Source organism: Sordaria macrospora, chromosome 6 (genome assembly GCF_033870435.1).
Source record: "Sordaria macrospora chromosome 6, complete sequence".
Classification (NCBI taxonomy): Eukaryota; Fungi; Ascomycota; class Sordariomycetes; order Sordariales; family Sordariaceae; genus Sordaria; species Sordaria macrospora.
In genome coordinates this window covers 717,739-743,688 of record NC_089376.1, presented here as the reverse complement: position 1 = coordinate 743,688, position 25,950 = coordinate 717,739, and the positions used below count along the sequence as shown (strand labels likewise).

The 25,950-nt window shown below is 53.0% G+C and overlaps 5 protein-coding genes across 5 annotated transcripts; 3 read left to right on the top strand and 2 right to left on the bottom strand.

Annotated features, from left to right (window-relative positions):
• Nucleotides 1-1,093: 1,093 nt before the first annotated feature.
• Nucleotides 1,094-3,098, bottom strand: SMAC4_05924 (uncharacterized protein; the record flags this gene model as incomplete). The annotated part of the gene is made up of 3 exons (XM_003345719.2): nucleotides 1,094-2,266; nucleotides 2,354-2,471; nucleotides 2,578-3,098. The coding sequence occupies 3 exons, from the start codon at nucleotides 3,096-3,098 to the stop codon at nucleotides 1,094-1,096; spliced, it is 1,812 nt and encodes a 603-aa protein (XP_003345767.2).
• A 2,111-nt stretch (nucleotides 3,099-5,209) lies between these two features.
• On the top strand, nucleotides 5,210-7,635 carry SMAC4_05923 (uncharacterized protein). The gene is made up of 4 exons (XM_066090363.1): nucleotides 5,210-5,582; nucleotides 5,638-6,258; nucleotides 6,313-6,570; nucleotides 6,626-7,635. Exons 2-4 carry the CDS (start codon nucleotides 6,072-6,074, stop codon nucleotides 7,159-7,161), a joined length of 981 nt encoding a protein of 326 aa, XP_065947402.1. The 5' UTR covers nucleotides 5,210-5,582; nucleotides 5,638-6,071; the 3' UTR covers nucleotides 7,162-7,635.
• Nucleotides 7,636-15,026: 7,391 nt separating this feature from the next.
• On the bottom strand, nucleotides 15,027-18,493 carry SMAC4_05922 (uncharacterized protein; the record flags this gene model as incomplete). The annotated part of the gene is made up of 2 exons (XM_003345717.2): nucleotides 15,027-15,321; nucleotides 15,416-18,493. 2 exons carry the CDS (start codon nucleotides 18,491-18,493, stop codon nucleotides 15,238-15,240), a joined length of 3,162 nt encoding a protein of 1,053 aa, XP_003345765.1. The 3' UTR covers nucleotides 15,027-15,237.
• Nucleotides 18,494-19,375: 882 nt separating this feature from the next.
• SMAC4_05921 (uncharacterized protein) lies at nucleotides 19,376-22,733 on the top strand. The gene has a single exon (XM_003345716.2). The coding sequence runs from the start codon at nucleotides 19,468-19,470 to the stop codon at nucleotides 22,477-22,479; it is 3,012 nt and encodes a 1,003-aa protein (XP_003345764.1). The 5' UTR covers nucleotides 19,376-19,467; the 3' UTR covers nucleotides 22,480-22,733.
• Nucleotides 22,734-23,733: 1,000 nt separating this feature from the next.
• Nucleotides 23,734-25,528, top strand: SMAC4_05920 (uncharacterized protein; the record flags this gene model as incomplete). Its single annotated transcript, XM_003345715.2, has 2 exons — nucleotides 23,734-23,888; nucleotides 23,958-25,528. Exons 1-2 carry the CDS (start codon nucleotides 23,798-23,800, stop codon nucleotides 25,526-25,528), a joined length of 1,662 nt encoding a protein of 553 aa, XP_003345763.1. The 5' UTR covers nucleotides 23,734-23,797.
• Between the last annotated feature and the right edge of the window lie 422 nt (nucleotides 25,529-25,950).

Sequence of the window (25,950 nt, the reverse complement as noted above, 5' to 3'; positions counted from 1 at the left end):
GGCTAGGGAGACAGATCGGCCAGGGCCAGGCAGCAAGAAGAGATTATGCAAAACATGGTCAAGTGGGATTTCCCACGAGCATCGGTAATCATCAAATTCCCATGTGCGAATGTAGCTTCGTCGCCGCCACTCGGTGTACAAACTTTAGCCATCAGAATCCAGGTTGGCGATGAAACGAAGACATGGCGGCTTATTCATTTCATGTGGCAACTGTTTGCGGTATGGGAAGTGGTTTGGCAAGGGTCTTCCATGACAAGTTCACGGTGTCTTCATGAAACGATATTCAATGTTTCATCCCATGGTGTAGTGATGGCGCGGTAGCTCGACTTGCCGTCGCCGCCATCCAGATGGGACATCACGGTCGAGCACCTGTTTGAGCTCAGCGATAACTTTGGGCATTGGCTGAATTGTGTGTATTTTTGTGCATGACCTGCTGATGATGCCTTTCTTCACCGTGTGTTTGTTTGTCCATTTCCCGATATTGACAAACCAGAGCACACTCTCACTCATCACGCTGAAGTAGTGGCGCTACAAACTGTAAACGGTGGGCTTCATATCAGGAGGAGGAACTTTGTTATTCCGCGCCCATTCAAGCAAGGGTAGAGGAGTTGGGATTTGGGTCCTGCTTTGGAGTCGGTCAGATCGACTTTGGTCGACGGGTATCGAAATGACTGTATGGGTATAGCATGCGCTTAGCCGCGCTCAGATCTGAGGTTGGCCTCTTTAGAAAACATGATAAGGCCGTAAGTCGCGCTCAAGGTGTCACAAAGTCCTCAGGTGTGGTGCCAGACCAATCTGTCAATACAGACTTCTCTCTCATGCGAGCTATGGGGTGTCTTGACGCCGCCTCTGCCGCCCCCCTCATGGATGAGAGAGACAATCGATGCGCGCCCTCCCTCGTGCGCATTTGCGATTCCATGGAGCGGTGTGGGCCAGATCTTGTCCGAAAACAATCGCCCCATAGCTTCGTGTCACCAGGGCGTTATCCCCCGCATCCAAGCTAGGCAAGCCTTGACGAGCAGCATGCCCTGGTACGAGTCGCACAAGGGCGCCACCGAAGCAAACGTTGGGAACATTGCCTTTCGTAGATTCCTTAACAATCGCATCGGCCAACCCAGCGAGGGAAGGAAACCATGTCTCGAATCGTCTGGACGCCAGTCAAGTAGCAGAGGAGTCGATCAAACCCGATTCCAAAGCCGCCATGTGGAGCACAGCCCCATCGGCGAAGGTCGACATACCAGTCAAGGGGGCCGGCCTTTGCACCGCCGGTGGGAGCATCGCCATCCATAGAGCTGGTGAACTCTCCAGCAACGATGTTGTGACGCTTCATGGCCTCCAACAGCGGCTCCAGACGGTGTTCACGCATGGATCCGCCGGCAATCTCGCAGAGGTCGGGCACCAACAAGTCGAAACACTCGACCGTAGGGCCCGGGCAGGTATCGTCTGGGATTGACTGGCCTTCACGCATGTAGAAGGCCTTGATGTCGCGAGGATAGTGGGTGACGAAGACGGGCTTTCCGTCTCCAATTTGCTCGGCAATGAACTTTTCGTGCTCCGAATGCAGGCCTTCAGTCCAGACGGGCTTATGTTCGAACTTGTCGGCATGTTCTTGGAGAAACTCGATAGCATCCGTGTATGTTAAACGCGGCCACTCCGCCGCCATCATACCCTCCCATCGAGCGTTCACCTCCTCAGGAGAAACGAGGTCAGAACCGACGCGACCCTCGCGGTTAAGAAACTCGTGGACTGTATGTGATTCGTACATGGTGATGCACATGTTACGGATCATGTCCTCTGCAAGGTCCATGACCTCGTCGAGGTCGTTGACAAAGCTCATCTCGGCCTCGAGCATGTAGAACTCGCTGAGATGACGGGCAGTATCGCTCTTTTCAGCGCGGAAAACGGGAGAAAGGGTCCAGACATTACCGACAGACTGGGCCAAGGCCTCGAGATGAAGCTGAGTGGACACGGTGAGATACTTTTTGTTGCGGAAGAACATCTTGCTCTTGTTATCCTCGTCGGTCAGCTCGGCGATGTTGGACGCCGGAGCCACGGTAAACACTTCTCCCGCACCTTCGCAATCTGACGAGGTGAGGATGGGCGGATGAGTTTGAGTAAAGTCGTGGTCGGCAAAAAACCGAGTCAGGGCCGCGACCGCCTCAGAGCGCATTTTCAGCAAGGCAGCATTGATGGGGGTTCTCGGCCGCAAGTGGGGGATTGTGCGGAGGTACTCTGGTGTCTGATATTTCTTTTGGATGGGGAAAGTCTTGATGTGTGGTGGTGGTGTGTCAGAGACAGACAGTCACTTCGCAGTAAACAGAGCAGGGCGGACATAGTAGGCAAACTGACTGACCTTTGCATCGGACGGGCCCAGGATGTCGACGTGGGTAACTTGCATTTCATGAGACTGGGACGCGCCAGGCGAGGCAACCCACTTGCCAGTGAGACGGACAGCAGCGCCGATGGCCAGGCTGCGGAAACGAGACCGAGTCAGTATTTGATGCTGCACTTTTGGTATCCGAGACACGCATAATGAAGCTCGGAGATATTGCACGGGAGGAGGAGTAGTGATCGCACCCTTCGGCCTGGTTGGTGTCGACGGGGACGACGGCCTGCAGAGGAGCCAGCGAGGACCCGTCGCCGAGAGAAACGAAACGGTGGGTTTTCATGCCGCGGACGGACCGGATGTAGCCCTGGACGACCACATTGTCCTCCTCCGATTCTGGCTTCCACCGGAGGCACTCGGCAATCGACATGTGCAGAGCGGTTGTCCTCTTGAGTGGTTTCCCTGCCTCATCCTCCAGTTTCCTGAGCTGTTCTTTGGATTCTTTTACCAATCGCTCGAGTTCTTTCAGATCCCAATTCTTCACTCGTCGTGGAGATGAGCTGGAGATGGTGCGGCGGGAGATGTGGCCCTGGTCGAGATCTTTGCCGAGTGGTGGTTGTTGCGGTAGGTGGCGAGCGAGAACAGTACTGCGCATTCCCCTCGTCGCCCGCAATGTCGATGAGCTTGGGGTGCTGGTGAAAATAGACTTCCCCATCCCCATCCCCATCCCCATCCTCGTCCTCGTCCTCATCACGGCGGCAGCGGACGACATGGCTCAAATCCGGGACCGAATCGCGATTATGTCCTCCTTTTCTCCGAATCCTCGATCTCACTTTGACGTAAAAGAGAGAGAGACGAGACTATAGACTGAAATATTTTTTTCGGGCTGCAGCATATGATCGATATCAAGCTGCCAGTCTCAGACTCTCTCACTGCTGTTGCCGGCGACGAAACGGGCGCAATTTAGGCGGAGTCCAGCGGCAGTTCCAGGGAGTCGCTTGTTAGCGTTGTGTTACGGCCGGAGAGGCGCTTTGGCGCTGGGGGGAAGGAGAAAATGCTTGGCAGGCACCCGCTTGCGCCTTTGAGGTGACGCACAGGCCACCTTCCCGTCCTCACGGCCACATTTGGAGACTTCAGTTGGAGTCTTGGAGTCTTGGAGTCTTCACTTGGACCGTTGAGGATGGCAATTAGGTATTTGGATAGATAGATGGATGATTCTTTCGTTTGGATCATGAAATTGCGGATCGTAGATCATCAAGCCGCGATCCCTTTCCCGTTGTTTTAGGTTCGTATGGTATCAGATACAAGGGTTGAGGTTCATCTGAGGTTGAAGCTCGAATCGATCAAAGACATACAGATGGGAGCCAAGATTGTGATGAGATTAGCGACCGAGATGTATATTGGTGGCCCGAGCTTCTTTGTTTCGACTGTTCCGGGCAATATTCACCGATGTTCGGCTTCGGTGAGCCGAGTGCAACTTGGAAAAGTGATTGGGACTCGACTGAGGTGAGGACTGCACTTTGCAGTGAGGATGAGCAAAGCAACACGGTGACGGAAGTGAGGACTTCAACTTGAGGCAAGCACTGGCACTGGCAGGGCAGTGGGCACGAGTGGCTCCACAAGTTGCCCACACTCACCGGGGGTTGTTGCCTGCCAGTAAGCTGCCACTGTCCGCACCTGCAGTTATTTGTGTCAACCAACTGCACCCGACTGCAAGCACTCACACACTCTCACTCTCCTGCACTCCGCGGCGCCTTCCTCACAAACGACTTGTAACCTGGATCACGCGATCTCGGAGACTAGATTTGGTTCTCTTCACAATGACTGCCTGGATGGATGACCTCAACTGGTGACAGAAATGGAAAGAACGAAAACTCTGACAGCTGACATTCCTTGGGTCTTTCCACTTCAAGCGTGTTTCCCCGCCCAAGTGGAAGATTGAAGTGCAACATGGAGATGGACAACTGACACTGCAACTTCCAAGAATCGAGTCTGAATGGCCTCAGTCATTTCCCTCTTCACTCTCCAACCACTTTCACTGTCTACCATGTTCCAACCAAAGTCAACGGTATTCATCCGTCTATGCCTATCTCAACCTATCCAGAACTTGAACAAGGAATCCCCACTCAAACGCCTCAGACGCCTCAGCTGTTTCGGCCTCGTTCTCCAGTCATCATTACCTCATGCCGCCGCTTGAGCTGGCAGGGCAACAACCACACCCATTCAGACCATTGCTGACCCGTCTTGGATTACCAGACGTAGCCACGATCCTGCTGAGAGGCCGATAGTCTATCTGCCATCAATCAAGTCGGCGGCCGTCCTAATCGTACTGTTGCATTGGCAGCGTTCTCGCCCCCATGGTGTGCCCTCCTGCGACGTCCTGCCTGAGCCTAGTTGCTTCTGCTGGCCTAGATGGACGCCCAAGCACGCTCCTTGCTCCTTACAGACAAGACAAGCAACCAACAAACGGCTGGCGACCATGTACAGAATCAGAGTCAAAAACTGGCTGGACATGCCGCCGGTCTGGCCGCCTTTTCCCTCTACTACGCCTGCTCCCTGTTCCAGATATCCAGATGAGCTGAGTCGGCTTAGATTCCCATGTCTCTACTCAGAACCACGTTTGCTGCACTGAGAAAGCAATACCAGCATCGCTACGGACGACAAGACTCATCAACAGTCTCAGAATAGCGACGGAGAGCGGCCTCGGTCCTCGATATCTCACACTTGACCCGTCCACCCGGCCTTGCGCACTGGATACCCGCCGGGAGCTTGTATCAGTAAGCCCCAGCACACTGGTCCCGCGAGGCGCAGGAGTACCAGATTGACTCAAGATGGCGTATAAGTTGCAACACAGCAGTAGCCTGCCATACCGAGTCTCGGTAGCCGGCGTCAGCAGGATGGGGCATGATGGGGGAGGTGGGAGGGGGGCAGAAGGGGGCCAGCAAGGGGAGGAGGGTACGGTAGGTGTGTGAAGAATATTGGCATGGCAGGTCTGCCTCTACTACCTGGCCCACTGTGTAGACACTGCCCCCGGGTCCATCGCCCAAAGCAAGTCACGGCTCGTGGCCAGTGGGTAATTCTTCCTCACAGTACCATTGTCATGGTGCGTGGTCCATGGACCTCAATCCCGGCAACCACAGACCTGGAACCCTGCTGTAGCACGGTAACACGGTATTACGGTAGCACAACGGCGGTGATTTGTTTCTGACAGATCTCGCAGACCGCAAAAACTGATCAGGTAGCCGGCAAAGCTATGGTATGGTGACCATTGTCTCTTTTGCCCGCAGAGCATTGGCTAACCAACGCCCAAGATCTACAGGCCTAGCAGGCCCCCCATATGCCCGTCATATCTCCTAGTCTAGTCCAAGACAAGACATGCTCAGTTACACAACCCCATATCTCTTTTCGATATGCACCAAATGCATTCCTACCCAGGGCACCGACCAGGCCGCTATCCGGGGTTGGTTTCCAGATCTCGCCAACAGCCGCAGTCTAGGTTTTGCTTCTTTGTACATGATTCACCGTGGCTGTTTGTGGTCGTTGCTTGCTGCTGCTTCTTCACAGCCTCTTGTCCATTAGTTTCCCCTCCTGGAATTTCCCTGGTTGTCTATAAGAACGCCATCGTATCCTCTCCTTAGCACCATCACAACCCCATGATACACAGTCACACCTCAAGCGTCTACTGCACTCTCGTCTTACCACAAAACCTCCAGTAACCTCTCGCTTGCTTTGAAGTACATCCACAATGGCTCCCGGATCTTCGAGGTCATCCAGGCCCAAGCCGTCTGAAGTGGCTGCCGAAACCAAGAGGCAACACATTCCCTACATTAGATCGTTGGGCACGTGGGATATCAGCTCCTATCTTTTGCATCAACCGCTAGTGCAAATCAACTTCCAACAGAGACCCCACGATATTGCACCTCCCCAGTTCTGTAAGACCCCCACGCTTCCGAGACATATCATTCCTGTCTAATCACCAACCCTAGTTGTCTACAACGGCGATCCAGTCGACTGTGCCTTGAACTGGGCAAAGCAGACCGCAGAACCTCACTCGGTAGCCTTCATCTGCGCGGCTAACGACAAACGACCAGGCGGAGATTGGGAAACTGGAGCTGTTGGCTACGAGGAACGCCTATGCCGCCGAAGCACTCTCTCTGCGAACTTGGCAACACCTGCGCCAGGATCGACAGTGACTGAGAATTACCCCATCCCAACTCATGGTGGTATTTACTCGCGAGACGTCGGTTAGTACTAGCAACTGCATGTTATAAACTACTTGCTGACCGTGCCGTGCTTTAGTTGTATTCCGAGGCCCTCACGACAGATACGAGAAGCTCCCGCCCGAGCAGTGGCAGTCGATCCCTGTCATTTCAGTCCATCCTACTCGCTGGCCTAAACTTACGCAAAACGGAACAAAGTTCTCCTTTGAAAAGGAGCGCGACATGTTGAAGGACCTGCTACGAGGAGCACTCCGAATTGCAGCCTACAACGGCCATACACAACTAGTCATTGGTGACTTCGGCCTCGGCAATGGCTACCGCAACCCGCCCCAAGAGGTGGCCGAGATGTGGCGGGAAGTCTTGCTCTACGACCCTGACCTGCGCGGGCGTATCTGCTCCGTGGCCTTCGTCTTTGAGGACCCAAATCAAAGCACCAGCAGACTAATCCTGGAGGACCTTGCCAAGAAGGCCAGGGAAACTCTTAGCAGCGCCGCTGCCGCCGCTTGTCCTTCCGACTTGGAAGTATTTCACAGAGTGTTTCACGACACCGAGATCCAGCGAGTAGTCAGCCAGCCTGATTCTCGGTATGGGCTAAATAACCTGCTTGCGAGTTGAAAACCCCTTTCGTTACCGTCTTTGTTTTGCTCTGCGCTGGAGTTGGCGTTGGGTTTGAGTTCTATTGCATAAAACCGCGGATTCTGCCGCCATGGTGGGCAAATACCCCGGGGCCCTGGCAAGGGTCTCTGAAGGCGGCTGTATCAGTGTTGTGAGACACCCCAATGGGGTTTGGATTTCTTTGGTCTGGCTCGGATGCAGCGATGGGGCGCATAATGGTGGGCTACGGGACACGTTGTTGGTTGCTTCGGTGTCTTGCTTCATTTCTTACCCTTTTGGACCCTTTTTAATACAAAAACTTACCCCACATCGTTTGGTTGATTGCACACTGTACTCTGCTTTGCTACTTCAGGCTCTTGACTACTAGTACCGCCATGACAAGTGGGCTTGGTATGGACTAGCCTGGGGAGCGGGTGTTGTAGGTAACCCACCACCATTGTCTGTCCTGCTCATCGAGCTGGCTGCCAAATCCTGCTCAAGTGACTGGAAAAAGCAAAATTGTACCTGTGTATATGGGCATAGCAGTCACCTATTGGTCTGTTTATCGGCATGATCAACCCGGTGAAGCGCGCTTACGATCATGTCAGACACAACATCAGGCAATGTTTCGTGCAACTGTGTTACGTATGGATCATTGCCCTTCGAAGGTTCTAGGGAGACTAGGGAGAGCGGATGGTATGTATCTCACCGTTAATGCGAAGATCAAGGGCATCCTGAGGAATGAGACCAAATCTACGGGCCGACGAGCTTGTTTGCCGGCAAAACAAGACACCTTTCGGTAACCTCCAGATGGATTCATGATGCAGCTTGACGTCCTGACCGTTGCAAGGTACACCCTAGTTAAACCAAACTCCTACTGTTGTCCATTCTTTCAGACGAATACGGCAACAGAGTAAAAAACATGGTCTCAGAGTGCTGAGGTTGACTTTGGGGGCCAGTGGACGACCGGGGCCTCGTTTCAGTAAGCCATGCCATTTGCCTGCATGAGCCCGCAAAAGCAACTGTACGTACATCGACCGACTGTTGGTCCTATCAGTTCCCAGCTAACCTGATACCACCATTAGTGCTTTGCTTTTTGTCCTTGGTGATATTCCGGGCCCCTCTTGAGGAACCACCAACTAGGAAGCGAGTCATCAAGCTTAGATTTGACGCTTGAGATAATCACGGTTCACGGATCCGAGTAATACGGCTCGGACGTGGTCACTTTTCGACAAGCAAGGCAAGCTACCCCGACGGAGGTGCCACTTGAGAAATTGGACATGCTCGTGGATATTTTGGTGCAGAGAACAGGACAGTTTACTAACTGAGAAACAGTGCTCAGAAGTTTACTGTTCATGGAACTTCCCCCCCCCCCCCCATCAAGCACATCTTGACCGGTTCAGGAGGATCCATGGGGTAACATGCTACGCCGCAGTTGATCATACACGAGGCTACGCTGCACTGCAGGGCAATGCAAGTTTGTTTTTCAAGACAAATATTCCCCCAGACAGCGCTTCTGATAAAGCTTCGCCCATATGACGGCCGTTTGGTCAAAGTTAAGAATGTCTTCAGTACATCTTGACCAATTGAGCCCGAGTTACGAAGTAAGGGAAAGAACCAACGGTCACGTCGCAGCATGGTCCCAGGACAACAAACTAACAGCTCAACGGAACATGTAAGATCCAGATCCGAGTCTGTAAAAGCATAAAAGGAGTTTGCAATGGCGCTAACCGGTTACGTCTCCGCAATTCACTTACAGAATACAGGGCATTACGTACGACACAGTGAGCAAGGCATTAGAGACTGCGTTTGTTTCAGAACAACAATGGTGCCTTACGGGAAGTAAGGACATGGCATGAACGTGGGCATGGACAGGACTGTCGAGTGCAGCCTGCTCCTTTTCCGGTCCTCGAGTGGCCGTATCTCCGTCCCTACCCTTCAATCCCGCGACAGCCCCCCAAAACCCTTACGAGGCAATCATTCTCCAGCGTGGTGAGTAGGTCTAGTCTCCAACCGCCTTTAGGTCAAGCCATTGACGTCGTCTCATACATTCTGCAGTGAAAAGGCAACTACGGCGGGAGCAGTGCGTCCACGACTGATGTATGGTCTTGTCTTGTCACTACACTTGGTCGAATGCAACTCTCGAGTCAACTTCATCCTTCATTATTCGGGATGTTCCTCTCCCGTCCCTCCTCCCAAACCACAAAACGTGTTGGCCAAACAAGCAGCGCCTCAATCACATAAGAATGGGCCCTCGCTTTCGCTTACCCCATCCAAAGACGGATGCTCACTTGAACAAACCTGGCAGTGACTACCGATCGGTCCAGTCCGAACGCTTACCACCCCCACGGAACTGGAAACATTCCACAGAAGACCGTCTGTCACTTGACCGTGTGAATGCCGGGGATACGTATGTGTCAAACCAACCACCATATACGGTACTGCATGTGAGCCCTGGTAAGCCTGCCCGATATTTACCCTTTCATTGAGCCAACTAGATGAACTACGCAGTACAACTTACAATCAATTTGCATCCGTGGCGGAAACCGTCAAACTCTTCAAAAACCGGCCCAGCCACCCTTAATTGGAACTGACAACATCGAGATATGCCACCTCTCCGACGACTCTAGTGGCCTTGTCTCCACGCCTTCATTCGAGTACGTTACACAATCACACAGGCCGTGTTACACAAAGATCAGATCACACCAGTTTGGGTGGTGTTACTGCGTTAAGCAGCACACCGGACAATAGCATGCCAGAGATAACATGGTGTACACTGATCGGTCTGTGGATGTGCATTGTATGCCCTGTAAAGCCCCGTGGATTCCTCCGTGACGGGAAACGGCATGTTTGTCTGCGATCTGTACAACCCGATCTCGCACACCACCCCCTCACTGTAACTCACTTGTGTTTCCCCAGTGCTCTTTCCCACCGCATCTCTGTATAACACAACCTTGACGCCACGAGTACTACATGCTACCACTTGTTGTTTCCACAGTAAACTGACACCTAGTGAACAGGTATCTACGAGCTACCGTCCGCAACTCCGTATCTGTTGGCAGCATGTCTCCAACTTACCGCCTTTACGATGTATGTCGCCCTCGAAATGTTGTCTCTCTGTTAAGCACGGCCCGACCCTGGAAGAAGGTTGACCGCGCATGCGACCGCTTTTGTGTTACCACACTACCGCAACTAAACCTACGACCGCAAGAAACTGTGTTGTTACACGTTGTTGACCGCAAGTTTAACGCCATGGGATTTTCCTAACGGTAGCTACATCCAAACTAGCGGCGGGCACGCAGCGCATCACGAACGGGCCGGGTACGCCTCCGGGCTAGAGATTGATGACCATACCAGAAATGCTAATTTAGCTCTGACCCGTCGACAATGATGACGGGGACGGTGACTGTACTGTCCTTCTTAGGCAAAGTTGCATTTTCCCCCAACTGACTATCCGCCTGCACTCTCTGCGTATAGCATTCCGTGGCCGATTTTCAGTAGCTAACATCATGTCGTGAGTAGTATCGTACGATATCCCTTGGACTCTCATCAAATCATTGACTCTCGATTTACTGACTTGATTTATTTCATCCGTTGGATCATTTCCACACATAACGCAGTTCACACAGTATGTCACCACCTCAAAATGTGCCACTTCACAGTGTTTCAGGGTTGATACGACACATGGCAAGCCGCAACCACCTCCCACATACCGACGGCTCCTACTGGCTCAACAGACTTATACTATTCCTATGTAGCTTGGGTGGGACAGCGCACATTGTCATCCCTTGTACCTGGGACCCAACAGCCATTTTTGAGACTACAACCCCAGAAAGACAACATCACTGCCGGACTCACCCCACCCACACACAACCATGCACTCGGCATTGGAGGCGCCAGGAACAAAGAGACCCAGCCCAACAGACAAGCTCGGATAGAGGCAAGAACAGGGACCAGGTTTATGGCCAGACAAAGGGACACAAGGGTGGGTTTGACAGGGCTTAAAGGATGATCAACGGCACGGGCCTGAAAAGTATTCAGCATGTGGCGCTTGGGAGTATGCCTCATGTTGAGTATAAGCTCATACGTACCCACCGGCTCACGATTTTTGAAGCAACAAGCTTAACCTATGCTTGGTTGCATAGAGAGAGCGGGAAATATCGTTGGATGACAGAAAAACTAACAGGCAGCAGGTCCAGAACTTACGATAGCATACTCTAGTCGGTAACCGCGGATACCCGACAAAAAAGAAATGTCCACTCAATACTTCAAGTTACTGGTTCGTAAACTTTTCCTCCAGTTCTCAGCTACAGCAATCTTCGGGGTTTCTCTCGTCCAATCTCGATTGTAGTTGGAAGAAGAACAACTGTCGGACCAACACACCTCACACGCCTAACAAGCAAGACTAGAGGAGCAGGGGAGATGGGGAGCCTTTCTCGCCCAATCCGTGCCCCAGTCTAGCATACATTCCGCGCATCTGATTGTAGTCAAGCACCCCTTCAACCTCACTCAGTCAAAGATCCTACCTCATTCCTGGTTTCCCCCATCCCACCAAACAGCCATACATCTCCCTTTTGGGACCACCCACTACCCACGAAGAGGGGAAAGAACGGCAGACGAATTGGACTCAGCAGTGAAACGCCGGGTATCTCAGGTATGCAATGTCGTGGAGGATTGTATGTGGGCAAGCGGGATGAACAGGAACCTGCCATGACTGATTACAAAATTGCGACCACGAACAACACAAGCACCAATAGATGGAGCATACCCAGACTCATTACCATGTATTCCCTCATGTCTCACTGGGGGTTTATAGGCAGGAAGTCCGAGCCGGCGAATGGCTTACCGAATCCGTGGTGGGGGTAAGGAGCGGCAAGTGGGGAGCACAACAGCACCCGATCAGATGGCTGGCGATTTTTGGAACCCTTTGCTCGCTCAGTGGGAGTAAGAAGGCGACGATTGTGGTGCTAGCTTGCGAACGGTAAAATCCACATCCTTGCCTGGAGTAAGAACCTTACTGTTTGTACTCGTTATCATATGGGATGCCCAATGCTTTCCAAATTCCCCATCTTCCCTTACCATCACGAGAAAAAGGATTCCGGGACTCGTTCAAAAATCCATCAGGTTCATCCATAATCCCTCTTTCCCCCTCCCTTTTGGCCTTTTGCTCACCTGGAGCATCTGATAACTGGCACATCATATTCACTTTCGTTTCTTGCTGTCTCATTCCTTCTGCTGCTGCTACCCAAGGCGTTCAAAGCGGAATAGCACCACCTCGATCGCTTCCTTGCTACTTCCTCGCTACAACGCTATATCATTCACCTAGCTTGAAATCTCCTTCTGCTCATGCGACCTCCTCGATCTCACATTCCCCGGCTTGCTGCTCTTTTTTTCTTCCGCGCCTAAACGACTTGGGACCTCGAAGTCTCATCTAGCATGTAACCTCGCCAACAGCTCAACAAGCCAACCATTCAAGAGCTGACCTGTGTTGGAAAAGTTAACCGCCGAAGCCCCTCCCTCCGCTGCATGAATAATTGAGAAGCAACGCAACACCAGACGGCAAAGCCGACAGACACGCCTATGAGGATTGAGGGTGAAGCCGGTGAGAGCCTCAACGGGTTGGAAAAAGCAAGAGGCCGTGCAGTCGGGGAAGAAGCAAGGAGGTTCAAAGCAGGAATCCTTCGCGCTACATATCGCTTGGATTTACCTAACCTGATCCCACTCTGGCAAGAAGAGGCGGAAAATAACCGCCGGACGACCACGCCAGTGACTAGCTCCGGGATACATCCCGACAGACGCGAGAGGCTTGCTACAATCTGTAGGATCGAGACCATACCTATGTACTTCTTGTCTCATATACAAGGGAAACCGCAAGAAAAAGAAAGGAGACACCGAACCCATGATCATCATTCAGCATCGAAATAAGCATTTGACTTCGTTAGGCTCCACCGGTCGCGCAGGATACGCAAGATCAAGAAGTCACAACTGATGGGATCACGAGCCGGTTGACCGTTTTCGATGCCCAAACCCCGGAATGAAATGCTTGGAAAGTCGGAAGGGGCATCCTGCCGAACTATGTGACTGCATGATCGGGAAGTTGGTTCGAACGGGGGATTAGTCTGCCGATTTACCGACCCTCCGACCCCGTTGATGACCGATGATGACAGATCGAGCGGACAACTCGACTAGAATAATCATTTGGCACATTATTGCTGGAGCTCGCAAAGTGGACTGGACGGCTGAGTTTGATGTGGGTGGCCACTTTTGACGAAGTGAAGGGCGGCGCAAATAACGTGGATGCACGACAGGCGAGGAAGAAGCAAAAAAAGATTGGATGATCTGATAAAAACTAATCTTAACGACAGAGATAAGAATGATCGAAGAAACACAACAACAAGATAAGATTGGCGCTGGCAACTACCGAATTAAAAAGAGTAAGGTATGTAGGAGTGTCTATGGCGGATGTAGGAGGCGGCCGCAGGCCTGAACGGGCAAAGACTGTTGAGTGAGCTATCCTTACCTGTTTTCCTCCACTGACTGCTAACCTACCTCTAACCGACAGTCCAAAACGCATACCTAGCGATGACCTACAAGCTACACAAATAGAGCATATCTGTAAAGTAGAGAGAGAAAATGGCAGTGATTTGACACATCAACCATCTTCATAGCATTTGAACTCGTGATTATATCGCTGAGTAACCTACCAGTAGTGTACGCAGTATTCATACCCAACACCAACAGGATCGAATCTCCACGAATCCCGTCTCCACTTGGCCTCTGGTTTCCCTCCCCTAGGTAACCAGGCCCGGTCTCAAGCTCTGACAAGTTTAAAATGACAGTAACAGAGTTAATAGAAGTCCCCGCCCAAACGCATGATAAAATCAAGTCAAGTCAAGACAAGACAAAAGTTTCACGTCGACAATCAAAACTCAAAAAGCTATAGATATATATTCCGAATCTCGTCTCGTCATTTTATATCGTCGGAGAAAGACAAATACAACGTAGGTACATTACATTATCATGCACTTTTCATATTCCCTCCGCCCTTGCTGCCTTCTAGCTAGATACATACATACAAAGCTTTACAAAACCGCAGACCATGGCTTGGCTTGGGTTCCCAGGCGGGATTTCAAACCCCTGGTACTTACTGGTATACAGCGTCGTTGTTGGGATCGACATTCGGGATGAGCTGGCTAGCTAGCTGGCTGGCTGGCTGGGTAGGTAGGTCGGTAGGGTTTATACGAAAGGGACCGATGCGATGCGAGGGACAGTCGCAGTCGCGGGTATCAGATGGTTTTGTCATCGTATGTCATCCTGCAAGATGTCGGAGTTAGATGACGCAGGCAGGGAGAAAGTCTTGGGTAACCTCTGGGTTGGATAAATATTGGAACCAACCCACAGACAGATAAAGCGGGTAACAATACATACCTCTACCTAGGTATGTACGTACATAAGCGATGTGATCGGATTGCTAGGTAACCATGGAAATGTAGGTACTGTATGTAAAGTTTCGGAGATAGCGAAGCAAGCGAGAGCACCTAGACACTAGGTAGATCTAGGTAGGCTTTATTCAGCTGAGATCCGCGTCTTTATTGGGCTCGTGGGCTCATGGGCTCGGTGTAGGAACTGGATAAGTTAGAGGTACCTACAGTTTCGGTGAAGGAAGTAAGTAGTGTACGGTGAGTTAGTAAGGTAAGTAAGCCAAGTAAAGTTAGTTACCTTAATAATCTTGTCACCGTAACGGTCAAGTGCAAGAGTAAGAGGAACGACGAGGGTCTTATGATATAGCAAACCGTATACCTACTGTCCATTTATGTCCACTTATGGCCACCCACTTTACAAGGTGATCAACTCCCCAAGGCACTAGACCCAAGGTAATCAATAACCGAGATCCCGTAAAGAATGAGGAATAAAGTAAGGTAGGAACGTAAATAAATTATCATGGTATTCTTTTTCCGCCCATCCTTCTTGAAGCTCCAACTAACGAATATATCCACCAGATTTTGATCCCTCTTGATCACATCTCGCTTTCCTCCCAATACACATAAACGTAATAACAACCCCCAACCCTCATCTGTCTTCCTGACACCCTGGCGCCTACCAATACGAAGGTCTCAATCCCGTAAAGCTTCCCAGTGCCGAGTGTCCCTCGCCATCTTCCCTCTTACGTTGACCAGCGAGCTGTGTGTCATTCCTCAATGTTAGCAAGCCGTTACGTTCACCAGTCACCTACCAGAGGGATATAGGAAGTAGGTGTAGGATTGCGAAAACTCACCTCCAACTGCACCCCCTTGTGCACATGCACCAGCCAGTCCACATAGCTCTGCGCCTCGTTATTCCGATCCTCCACCAACATCCGCGCAAACTCAAACTCGGCTCCGTCGATGCCCTGTCTCGCCAACTGGATCGTCAACCCCTTGCTGCCCCTCACCGTCCGCATGTACTCAATGATATTCCTCGTCTGCGCATTCAAGTGCGTTTCCAGAACAGGGATAGTCGACGTGTAAGGATCGAGTGACTGCAGCGTTGTCTTGTCCTCGCCAAACAGGTCCTGAATAAGCGCGGGCGCAGTCTGTGCGTGCATCCAGAGTAGACAGACCTGCCCGTTATCAACCAGATAAACGCCGCCGGGCTCGACGCGGGCAAAGGAGGCGCGCAGAGCCGAGGGCATGCGCAGGTGACCCGTGGTGGCGTCGGGATAGCCGTCTTCGGGCTGGAGGTTGTGTAGCGGGATCATGCGGGGGTAGAGATAGAGAGAGAGTTCGCGGGCGCCCATAGAGCGGATCAGACGCATGTCGTGCACGCGACGGTCGGTGGTCTCGTTACCGCCCTTGAAGGCGCGGCATTTGAGCATTCCCAGGACGTACATGGCAAACTCTTTAAGACGCTCAGGCATGACGAGCTGCTGGGGTGGGTGGGGTACGGCGAGGTGGTTCTTGCGGTAGAGGGCCAGGATGTCGATGGTCTTTTCAGTCAGAGAGGAGCGGACTTCCTTGAGGTTGGCGCTGGTGGTGGAAAGCTTGGTGCTGGCCTCCTTGGCGAGGATCGAGACGACAGCGTCTTGGTCAATGAACTTGAGGCAGTCGCGCGCTTGGTCGGAGACGCCGGCGATGACGTTGATGCAGCGTACGCGACGCTGGCCGGAGGCGGTGGTATAGAGCAAGGCGGCCTGGAAGTGTGCGTCAAGCTTGGAGTCGAGCTTGCCGTCGTAACCGAAGGTGACGGCTAGGGCCTTGTCAGCATCGATGACGCCGATTTCGAGGTCGGCGCCAAAGGTGTGCTGAATAAAATTGCCGTGATAGGAGTTCACTTGGAGGCCGTTGGAGCAGCGGACCTTCATCAAGGCAGCGTAGCCGGTCTCGCGCCTGACAGCGTGGTGGATTTCCAGGGAGAGTTTGGTGCTGTCGCGCTGGACGACAAAGTTGGGGTAGAAGAAGGTTTCACCGCCGGTGGTAGAGGAGACATGGCCAATGGTGGCAATATCAAGATAGCCGCCAGATGGTGAAGCCATGAAGAAATCGGCACCAACTCCGAGAGAAACCATTTTCTCGGCCAATTTCCTCCATCCAGGGTGCTCCGTAGTGAAAAGCTTCTTGTCAGGCTCGCCACCAGGGTGCTTGCCATCGTCTCTCATAAAGAGACGGCCAGGACCCCAGGTAGGCAGAGCCGCAAGGGAGCAGAAGACTTTACCGCCCGTCTTCTCAAGCCCAGCGACTGCCGCGTTGAGTGCGGACAGCAGGGCAGGCTCCGGGTTCTTGATGTTGGAGAACATTTGGGGCAGGCGAGTCAAGAGCGAGCTGATGACCGCCTTGGACTCGTAGGGGTCCACAAAGAGACCATCGCTCAGGGGCAAAAAGGGGTCCTCGATGTCGGGCATAACGATCATCTGGGCCTGTTCCAACGCCGGGTTGCAATTGTAGAAGTGAATCTCCTGGTCAAAGGTGACAAAGCCGACCTTGGCACCAGCGGGAATCTTCCTCTTTGGCTCTCCGTTCTCATCCTGCTCTTCTTCGCCCTCCTCGGAGCCACCATATAGAGCACTCAGGATGCCTTCACAGAAGGACTCCAGGAAGCCCTTGTTGTAAGACTCCTGAGTAACATCAATGACAAAGAGGTAGCGCATGCCGACGGGTTCCTTGGTCCAGTACTCCTTGGGGACAACGAACTCGACGGTTCCGCGGGTCAGCTCGGGGCGCTGGTCACGATCAACGCGGACGCCCTGGGGGCTAAGAGCGCAGAAGTACTCGGGAGGGGTATCGTTGGCATAGGTACAAAGGTTGCAGACAAACTTGTTGCCGCCGGCCTTGAACATCATAAAGGGGTTCATGTAAGCTCTGCACCTGTGGCAGCGTGGAGGGCCCTGTTCACCGAAGTCGAGAACAGGGATGGACAGCTCGCCAGGCTGAGTCTCGGCCAGGGGCTGGAGGAGAAGACCCAAGGGCAGACCAGTGCTCTTAAGACCTTCTGCACTTGCCGGCAGGTTGGTCATGGTGAGGCGAGCAAACTTGGGTGAGGAGTTACCCTGGTCGAGAGCAACAAACGAGGTGAGAGCCGGGGGTGGGACGAGGCGCTCAAAGGTTGGGTATACGTTGGTTTGGAAGTAAGGCTGAACAGAGTCCCGAGAAAGGGGGACACTGGGGGTATCGTCTGGCGAAGGCTTGCCCCCCTGAGGACCGCCGGCAGCAAAGACACCGGAACCAACACCCTGCGTAGCGTCCCTTGCGGCGAAGTCGGCGGCAGAGGTAGGGACGGGGCTGAAAGCTGGGCTGGCGGGCATTGGGAACTGACCGTGGCCCTGATGACCTGGTATCCTGCCGGCGAGGGAGGGGTCGGCGTTGAGGAATTGGGTTGCAGGAGTTCCGGCCGGAGGGATGCCGTTGAAGGGCTGGGAAGAGCCGGCGGGGGCCTCGACATTGTGGAAGGCATGGCGATCCTTCTTCTTCTTCCTCCCGTGGTGTTCGGCACCAGCACCACCACCCAAGGACATGCCACCCATCTGTGCAGCCAAGCCTAGATCATCCATTGGCGACATGGGGGATTGTGGAGGAGGAGCGCCGTAGGGAGACTGCAAACCGGCCGAAGGGGGGCCGGCCATGGGCGAGGGGGCGCCATAAGGAGAAGGGGCGCCATAGGGAGAGGGGGCACCGTATTGTTGTTGCTGGCCGTACGCCTGAGCATACTGCTGCTGAGGTTGTTGCTGGCCGGGAGCATTGTATTCGGCGCCGGGATGGTATGGATTCGGGGCAACTGGCGGTTGGAACTGAGGGGGCGCCGGCTGTGTGGTGCGGTTGGGATCGTTGGGGTCGAGGGGTTCCCCCTGACCCAGGGCGTGGTACATGGAGTAGTCGGCCATGTTTGTTGTTCTTTATTAGTAGTAATATGTCACCGTCGTCGTCGTTGTGGGTGTCGTCGTCGAGTGGTTTAGAGTTTCGTAGCCGTAGTCGTATATGAGTGTTATATTTATTATGGAAGAAAAGGGGGCGGCGGCGAATCGTCGACCTCTCGGGGAGGGGAGCTGGATCGAGATCGGGTCGGGGTCGAGAAGAGTAAAGGTGGAAGGACGGCAGTTTATCGTGGGATGTCCGTAGTGTTGTTGTTGATCATGCCCAGCAGATTTGTTTGAGGTCGTCGAGGCATCAACAGGCCATGTTGGAATTATAAGTTGTTAGTAGTTGAGGCCTGAGGGTCGGAGTGGTAGAGGACGAACAGTGGTGTTTCCCGGTGGAGGTTATCTGGCTCTATCGCGGGCGGGACCGCTCCAGTGTAACGCGGTGGTCCTGTCGAGCTGTCCTTTTCCAGCGAGTCCCGTCTCAGCCCGGGGCCAGCTAAAAGTGGGGCCGCGATGCTGCCGTGTCAATCGCCGGGTATTTTCAAGTCCACTGAACAACAGCGCATGTAGGAAAGAATGGAAGCTCCCCTGGAAGCTGCAGGTCCCTCGCACACGCCTCGGTCTGAGCTTTGAGAAAGTCTGCCGGCTGTCAGCCAATCACATCGACACTTGGCAGCCAGCTGTGCGGTACGAGTGGAAAGGTACACCAAGCCCACGCGACAAAGAGGCGCCTGTAGTGCTGCACTAGGAACCCCCCCTGAATGGTCCAATTGGGCCCTGTAACCGCGTCTGTAACCGCCAATCCAGGCCAATTCAGCATGGGTCAACAGAGCCTCTTGCACTGCAATCCATCTTTCAACGTCCGTCTCCCAAGACAACTCCACTACATCACACCCACCAACAACTGAACCCACCTCCATATCGGACACCACTCCAGTCTGATGGAGTTCTTGGACGGTTCCCACGCTTACCAACACAGGTAATAATACATTCACACAATGTTCAGCTTCTGCCCTCTCCAGGGTGCCCTCTCCGACTCGTCGGCTTCGCAGTCGCTGCTGGAGCTCGACGGCGGCGTCAAGATCCTGATCGATGTCGGCTGGGACGAGACCTTTGATGTCGAAAAGCTTAGGGAGCTCGGCAGAATAGCGCCAACTCTCTCGCTCATTCTTCTCACCCACGCGACCGTCCCCCATCTAGCCGCCTACGCGCACTGCTGCAAGCACTTCCCACCCTTCCAGCGCATTCCCGTGTATGCGACGCGCCCCGTCATCGATCTCGGCCGTACCCTGACACAGGACCTCTATGCCTCGACACCCCTAGCCGCGACGACCATCTCATCAGCCTCGCTCGCCGAAGTATCGTACGCCTCAGGCTACTCCCAGGCCGCCTCGGCAGAGAACACCTTCCTCCTCCAGCCACCCACTCCCGAGGAGATCACAAAATACTTCTCTCTAATCCAGCCTTTAAAGTATTCTCAGCCACATCAGCCGCTACCGTCGCCCTTCTCCCCGCCTCTCAACGGCCTCACGATTACCGCATACAACTCGGGCCACACACTAGGAGGAACGATTTGGCACATTCAGCATGGGTTGGAGTCGATTGTCTACGCCGTTGATTGGAACCATTCCCGCGAGAATGTCTTTGCGGGAGCGGCTTGGCTAAGTGGCAATCATGGCGGTGCCGGAAGTACACAGGTTATTGAGCAGTTGCACAAGCCAACAGCTCTAGTATGCAGCAGTCGTACCCCGGATGCCTCTCTGTCGCGTCTCAAGCGTGACGAACAACTGATGGAATCGATCAAGCTTTGCATTGCCAGAGGTGGTACCGTCCTTATCCCCGTTGATTCGAGCGCCAGGGTGTTGGAGCTGTCTTATCTTCTCGAGCACGCCTGGAGAAAAGAGGTCGCCAAGGACAATGATGTCTTCAAGTCGGCCAAACTGTTCCTTGCCGGACGCACTATCAGCAGTACCATGAAGAATGCCAGGAGTATGTTGGAGTGGATGGACGACAACATTATCAAAGAGTTTGAAGCTTTTGCGGACGAATCGAGGAGGAACAACAGGAGAGATGAGGGTAATCACCAGACCGGACCAGGACCATTCGACTTCAAATACTTGAGGCTACTGGAGCGCAAGGCACAGATTGAGAAGATTTTGAAACAGTCGGAGGATACCGAACCAAGAGCCAAGGTTATTCTCGCCAGCGACGCGAGCCTGGACTGGGGTTTCTCCAAGGATATTCTCAAATCTATTGCCGCTGATGCGCGTAACTTGGTCATTCTAACGGAGAAGCCCAACTTCGAGCCGAACCACAAACCATCGATTGCGAGGACACTATGGGAGTGGTGGAAAGAGAGAAGGGACGGGGTGGCGACAGAACGTACCAGCAACGGCGACACATTCGAACAGGTCTATGCTGGTAACCGCGAGTTGGAGGTAGAAACTGCTGAACGAAAGGGGCTTGAGGGTGATGAGCTAAACGTCTATCAACAATGGCTAGCAACACAACGGCAGCTACAGGCCACTCTACAAAGCGGTGGCACCACCACATTAGAAGCACCAGGAGACGTGTTGGATGACGCTGATACCGACACCGACACCGATTCAGAAGGCTCCGACACAGAGCAACAAGGAAAGGCTCTTAATATTGCAACCACCATGGCTCAAGCAAGCCGCAAAAAGGTGGCCCTCAAGGACGAGGACCTCGGTGTCACCATCCTCATCAAGAAGGAGAACACATACGACTTCAATGTCCGCGGCAAGAAGGGCCGAGACCGCATGTTCCCCGTCGCCATGCGTAGGAGGCGTGCCGACGAATTTGGCGAACTGATCCGGCCCGAAGACTACCTTCGCGCCGAAGAACGCGAAGACGCCGAGAACGCAGAAGCCGGCCAAGCAAACAACAACACCCAAGAGCTCGAAGGTCTCGGCAAGAAGCGCAAGTGGGAAGACGTTGGAACAGCCGGCAGGGGCCGAGGCGGTTTGGGGCCCAACAAGCGGCCCCACCACAACGACCGCCGTCGCCTCTCCGCAGGCGAAGCCGACGCCGCTCCCTTTTCCGAGAACGGCCCAGCAGGCGACGACCTCTCCGATCTCGAAGACGAAGAAGACGACACCCTCAACGGCCCCGCCAAGCTGGTGGTCACCAAGGAGACCATCCCCGTCCACCTGCGCATCGCCTTTGTTGACTTCAGCGGCCTCCACGACAAGCGCAGTTTGACCATGCTTATCCCGCTCATCCAGCCGCGCAAGCTGGTCCTTGTCGCCGGCGGCAAAGACGAGACCTTGGCCCTGGCCGCAGACGTCAAGAAGCTGCTCATTGCCCAATCCACCGGTACCGAGTCCGCCATCGAGGTGCTCACACCCGCGGTGGGCACAACAGTCGACGCCTCGGTCGACACCAACGCCTGGGTCCTGAAACTAGCCGATCCGCTGGTCAAGGGTCTCAAATGGCAGAACGTGCGCGGTCTAGGAATCGTCACCGTCACGGGCCTGTTGCTTCCAGGAGGCGAGTTCCAGCCTACCTCTACCGAAGACGCCGACAGTGCAAAACGTCCAAAACTCGAAGACGGTTCCGCCCCCTCTGAGCCGTCTACAGCCTTAGTAAAAACAGGCACCAACACACTACCAACCACCACCGCCTCTCTTCCCACGCTAGACCTCGTCCCGCCAACCTTAGCCTCTTCGTTATCCGTCCGCTCCCAAGCCGCACAACCCCTCCACGTAGGCGAGCTCCGCCTAGCTGACTTGCGTCGTGCAATGTTGAGCGCAGGCCACAAGGTGGAGTTCAAGGGCGAAGGTACGCTGTTGATCGACGATGTGGTTGTTGTGCGCAAATCGACAGCGCAGGGCGGCAGGGTGGAACTGGAGAGCGTGGGGTTGCCGAGTGATACGATGCCTGGGACGACGAGTGGTGGGTTGTTGAATGCGGCTATGAAAGTGGGTGGGACGTTTTATGCGGTTAGGAAGAAGATTTATGAGGGGCTGGCTGTTGTTGCTGGTGCTTGATCTGATCATGACATGGGGTGGGTGGTAAGGGATGGGAGGAGGATATGGGAATCAGTGGCGTAAATTGGGTTTGGTTGGGTTCCATGGGTTGTGATTGTATACGAGTATTGTGTTTACTATGATGGATACCTCTAAAGAACGTAGGCCCAGAAGGGGTATTGATTGCTCACGCTTTGGGTGTTTTTGTCATCTCGTTAAAAGCGACGTTAGACACTTCCTTTGCTTTCTTTCAGTCAGTCAGTCGGTCCATAGGATCATATCGTCCCGAACGGCTGGCGGCATCGATTGATAGATTTGGACCTTGACACTATTTCAAGTAACCACGGGTCCTTTCCTTTATGTTTCAGTACTCCCAAGATATACAATATTCCGAATAATAAGCCTCCATCGCATAACTACCTATCTATGTACCTCTTATCGTACACGTGCCGATCTAGCTAATATGTGCCGAGGACGGTCTGCCCAAAGGTCTCGACCTTGCCAGTGTCGGCGGTAAGTGACAAGATTTGAATGAACCTGACTTCAGGATACTTAACCAACTGCCAGAAACGAGGAGAAAGGAATGCCGAGTCTAGCTTACTTACGCCTCCAATGATCCAGTCTGGGACATCCCCAGTACTACCGGGCACGAGCGAGGAGGACACGTGGGGCTCAGCTGTTGATAAATGGGTAATAATAGGCTTAGCATTCCAGTGATGTTCGTCATGGTGAGGGTGTTACTAGAGGTAGGTTGGGTCATGTTTCCAAAGTGGAAGGACACTGTGTGCTCACCACACCATCCTACGTGACTTCTCGTTCCTGCTCAATCACCGTGTAGAAAGAAAGAACTAACTGTTGGGGAGTGTCTCGTCTTCCTGGTTGGGTTGGGTTGGGTTAGTTGGCGATGAGCGGCTTCCGTTTGGGAAAGAACTAGAGCTGAATGGTTGATTTGAACTTGGGAAGAAGAGAAGAAGGAGCAAGTCAACCACTGAAGACTCGAATCTACGCAAGTGGAAGTGGACGAGCTTCTTTTAGTTCTCTTGTGTATTTTGGGTTGCCCTTCGTTCGCTTCTGCCACACTTCACTTGTACTTACGTCTGCCAAATACAGAGCACCGTTTGTTCATCTCTCGCAGTCTTGGATTTTGGATTCTCTTGGTAATTGATGGTTGAGTTGACCTCAACTATTTTGTCTTAATCAAATCTTTGTCCGAGTTACTCTGTCTCTCGTCTCTCGTTTTTTCTTGTTAGGCTTTACGACAGTCTCTTTGTTTCACCCCGCGCAAGTGACCAAGTGTGAACAGAACGGATAGACAGACGGAGGACACTCCCAATTCACGATGAGATATCCGATACAAATCCCTCGACTGGCCCTGGTGGCTAGTATCCTTGGATGTACTTTGTCTTCTGTTTCGGCCGCTGGTGATGACAGTAAGCCTCCAATCAATTAATTAGAAAACACACAAATAAGGAGATGGTGGGCTGACTAGACAAATCTAGGATTAGGCCATTACCGCAGTCAGACCGCTCGGCATCAATATGACTTCCATCGTCTTCATCCACCCCGTCACCGCCATCACCCGGGTCTGATCGATATTCCTATCCAGGTGAATAAGACCGAAGCACCAGAGGCTTTGGTTGGAGACGAAGAAGATGGAATATCTACTGTCTTGGAAGCTCGAACACCATCTACGGGACGGAGAGTCGGAGGAGCTGAGAGTGTTATGACGTTGGCAGCAAGAGAAGACATCTCCTCCGCCGTTGAAATACCTTCAACCGCTGCAACTTCGACAGCTACAGAAGTCGAAGAGGTAGTCGTCTACGTGGATGAAAATGCACAGATGCCCAGCACAGAGAAGAATATCATCCCCATCATCTTACAAGCAACTGCCTCTTCGCCAAATTCCTCGTCCTCATCTTTGATCCGGGCACAAACAACACTCAAATCAAAAACGAAGCGCACCAACCTCTCTTCGTACCTTTCGTACAACAAGAAGGTCAACAAAAAACTGATCAAACCCACCAAGCCCACCAAGCCCATGAACAACACGCCTCCATCAACAAATAACACGTCAAGTCTCAGTAACACCAACATCAACACCACCACTCACATTCACCCCGGCTTCATCCCCCAACGTCTCCCCGGCGTAACGTACGCCCCCTACGATCTCACGGGATGCCGGTCCCCGACCAACATTGCCTCGGACTTCCGCAAGATTGCTAAAACAGGCCTTTACTCAGCCGTCCGCATCTACGGCGTCGACTGCTCCCAAGTCCTAAACACGCTCCGTGCCGTTTCTTCAGCATCCGCGTCTGCGCCGCCTGGAATCCCGCCATTGAAGCTCTTCCTCGGAATTTTCCATCTCTCAGATCTCACTGGGCAAATCACCACCTTGGTGAAAGACGTGCAAACCTTTGTAGCCACCAGCTCCTCCCCCAAGAAGATGAGCGTGCAGCAAGTCTGGGATACCCTGATTGACACCATCAGCGTCGGCAACGAGCTAGTGAACAACGGACAGGCCACGCCCGCCCAAGTGCTAGCCGCGGTACGTACAGCCCGCCAAGCGCTGCGGAGGGAAGGCTACAACGGGCCGGTAGTAACCGTCGACACCTTCGTCGCCGTCTTGCAACACCCGCAATTATGCAGCAGCCCAGACACGGATTACTGCGCCGTTAATGTCCATCCGTTCTTCGACCCGCACACGACGGCGAAGCAGGCGGCGGACTTTGTCAAGAGGCAGGTGTTGAATATTCGCGAGGCAGCCACAACCTCAACGGACATAAAAGGAGAGACGAAACAAAAACAAAAAAGAGTGGTAGTCACCGAAACAGGCTGGCCGACGCAGGGAAACGCAAATTACAAGGCTGTGCCCGGAAGAGCGGAACAGAAGGAGGTGGTAAGGGGCGTGATGGAGATTTGGAAGGAGGCGAAAGCCAGGGGGTTTGGGGATGATGGGGATTTTGAGGTGTACATGTTTACGGCGTTTGATGATCCGTGGAAAAAAGCGGAGAGGGGGACGTTTTATGCCGAGCAGTTTTGGGGAATTCATACAGGTGGTGATGATCGATGATTACTGCGTAGGTGGACTGCTCGCTTGCTTGGCGTTTTTGAGGGTGAAGGAAGAGAGTTTTGGTACCTAGGCATCTTGTGATGGTTTTTATCAGTTCGTTATTTGGTTTTTTGTTTCTGTTCTGTGATTGTTATTTAGGTCTGGGGGGCATTGTTCGAGCTCGATGTTCTATGTTGTTCTTTTACTTGCTTGTTCATGCAAATTTTGGTGGACTTCGGTTTTGGGGGGTTTCAGAAATATGTACGAATATCCCGCTGCTAGATGGTGGAATAGGGAGGTTTTATTTACCTTGGTATGGCTTTGGTGAGGGAGACATCTGACTTAATACGAAAGTCTGGTATGTGTGTACGATGATGAATACTATGCGATGGAGAAGACCGAACGGAAAGCATATGTGATAGCAATACTGCACCTCAAGGGAG